Source organism: Cynara cardunculus, assembly GCF_001531365.2.
Source record: "Cynara cardunculus var. scolymus isolate 2C chromosome LG 2, CcrdV1, whole genome shotgun sequence".
Classification (NCBI taxonomy): domain Eukaryota; kingdom Viridiplantae; phylum Streptophyta; class Magnoliopsida; order Asterales; family Asteraceae; genus Cynara; species Cynara cardunculus.
In genome coordinates, this window is record NC_037529.1 from 14,670,014 (window position 1) to 14,672,398 (window position 2,385).

The 2,385-nt window shown below is 33.2% G+C and overlaps 1 protein-coding gene across 1 annotated transcript; it reads right to left on the reverse strand.

Moving 5' to 3' along the window:
* Positions 1-605: 605 nt before the first annotated feature.
* LOC112505924 lies at positions 606-1,145 on the reverse strand. Its single transcript, XM_025109962.1, has one exon. It carries the CDS (start codon positions 1,143-1,145, stop codon positions 606-608), a length of 540 nt encoding a protein of 179 aa, XP_024965730.1.
* Positions 1,146-2,385: the final 1,240 nt, after the last annotated feature.

The window sequence follows — 2,385 nt, forward strand, 5'->3', positions numbered from 1 at the left end:
AAAACAAATATTAGATCAAAAATGGGGGATTAAGAGGAAAAATGCCCGAAATTTACAAAAAAAAAAATTAAAATAAATGCAACAATTTAAAAAAAATTAGAGTTATCAGGTGCCCAAGTTTATCTTAAAAGATCGAATAAGAAGCTATACATCATGAATTAGATAAGCTTATAAGAAATAAATCTAGATTTACTCCAAACAAGAATCTTTAGTCTTCATGATATGGCGTACGACAAAAAGTCTCAATCCATATACTATCACAATGACAAATTAGCTCTTGTACGTAAGCATGTATCCACAGAAACAATTAATTCACATAATAAATACCTCATGTGATAACTAGAACCCAGTTATCACAACAAGGTTTCCTACCTTACGGTGAGACCATCGTTTCTTCTCTTTTTTTTCCCTTTAGATTATATGCACATGTATTGTGATCAAGAACTTCAATACCAGTAAAAGTGATTATTACAAAGTTGCAGAAACACATCAAAACACTCTCTTTTGTACCATATCTTATTACACCTGATTGGTTATCTGATTCTGATTATTCAATGTCACCTAATCACTTCCAAGACGCACAATCCAAACACCCCCTTAAAAACCTACAAATGAAACGAATAGTGTTTCTTTAGTTTCCCTTTCTTGGTCTTTGACATGATTTGTTGCCTTCTTTTACAACTCGCCAATATCTCTTCGAACTGTTGTTCCTCGCATATGGGAATCCTTAACCCTCCTTCCTTTTGATGATGACCGTATTCCTCCGCCATTTGATCCATCACCACCCTCAGTTCCGGCATCCCAAGGTAGCTCGTTGGGATCACGTATCTCTTCAATTCCGACCCCACATACACCGCGAGATTGCCTTTCGGGACGGGATTATGCCACCCTCCTCTATTACCGCTCCTTTGATTACAACTTGTGTATTTATGCATGCTCTTCATACCACCATTTGATAATTCTCTTGCAGTTATCGTGATCGAGTTTTCTTCCGCCACCAATGATTTAGAGTCACATTTACGCGTTTTCGAAGCTCTCTCTTTGAAAGATAAAGAAGATAGTTTCGGAATACGCTTTGTGAGCGGAAATGGCCATAACCGCGAAAGGTCTCTCGTCTTGGTAACCTTTCCTATGACGCGATTCATCTTTGCAGTCGACGATTTCAAATCTTCAAATGAACATTTTGCATAAAAGAGATGGATGAAAAGAAGACGATATCACCGTTTTATCCTCGGATTTATCATCAATAACAACTCGTGTTACTCTTTATCAACGATCACGAAGTAAGGACCGTGTTTTTATCGTATTTTATCACCGTTTTATCCTCGATTTATATCCGACGGCTTATCCATTTTAATCTAAAATTAACGTTATATTGATCATCCATTTGATCAAAAGGAATTTTTTAAGGTTTCACTGAACCACATGTTCATAAATCTTTCGGTTTTTCCGAATGTGTTTTTGTGGCCATTTTGACAATTTCGTTTTGTTCGTAGCAAAAAAATGGATGGGAGAATCTGTGACCATTTTATTCGTGACTTCAATTCTAAATAAATTAATGGTCAAGAAAATTAATGGTTTCTGGAATATAAATTTTCTTGATTTAAATTGGATTGGTCGGTTGTAGTTTATAATCTAATAAACGTAAACTGATCTAATCCAATTATCAAGGATAATGACTATCTAATTAATGAATATATAATTGATAATATGTTACGATATTATTTTTAGTTGATATATGTATGTGATGGTTGTTAAGAAATTAAGAAAACAGTTGAGTGGGTTAAAATAGGAAAAATCTGATCTAATGGATAACCAAATAGTAATATCAAATGACGGAACCAAACCCATTGAATCATCCTTTTGATTGGATTGGATCAGTTGTTCAAGTTTAATTGGATTGAATCAGATAACAAAATTCAATATCAAATTGATAATTGAATCGGATCAGATCAGATCAATCTAAATTCATTGACTTTCAATCAACGTACACCTCTAGTGTTAATTTATGGTCTGGTTCAATCGGTTTGATTAGAGGGATGATCATAAATAAATGAAGTGTCACGTCAAATGGATAGGATCGATTTGACAAAATTTCAAACCCAACCAATTATGCTTGTTGGTTTGCCAAACTAATCCGACCCATTTGGGCTAAGATCTTTAACTCCTTTTTTTCTTCTTCAAGTTATACATAATCTATATCTATACTATATTATAAAGCATTTGGTTAAAACTCTTAAAAACTCTTAAAACTCTTAAAAACTCTTAAACCATATTTCATCCCTATCCAATTTCATCCCATATCTGAATTCGTATAATTAACTGCAGATAAACACAATCAAATACATGATAAACATCTAATTTTAAATATAAAAAATCTAAAAT

What these genes read in the sequence shown, in the direction of transcription:
- LOC112505924 (XM_025109962.1), bottom strand. Translation starts at nt 1,145, where the DNA reads ATGAATCGCGTCATAGGAAAGGTTACCAAGACGAGAGACCTTTCGCGG.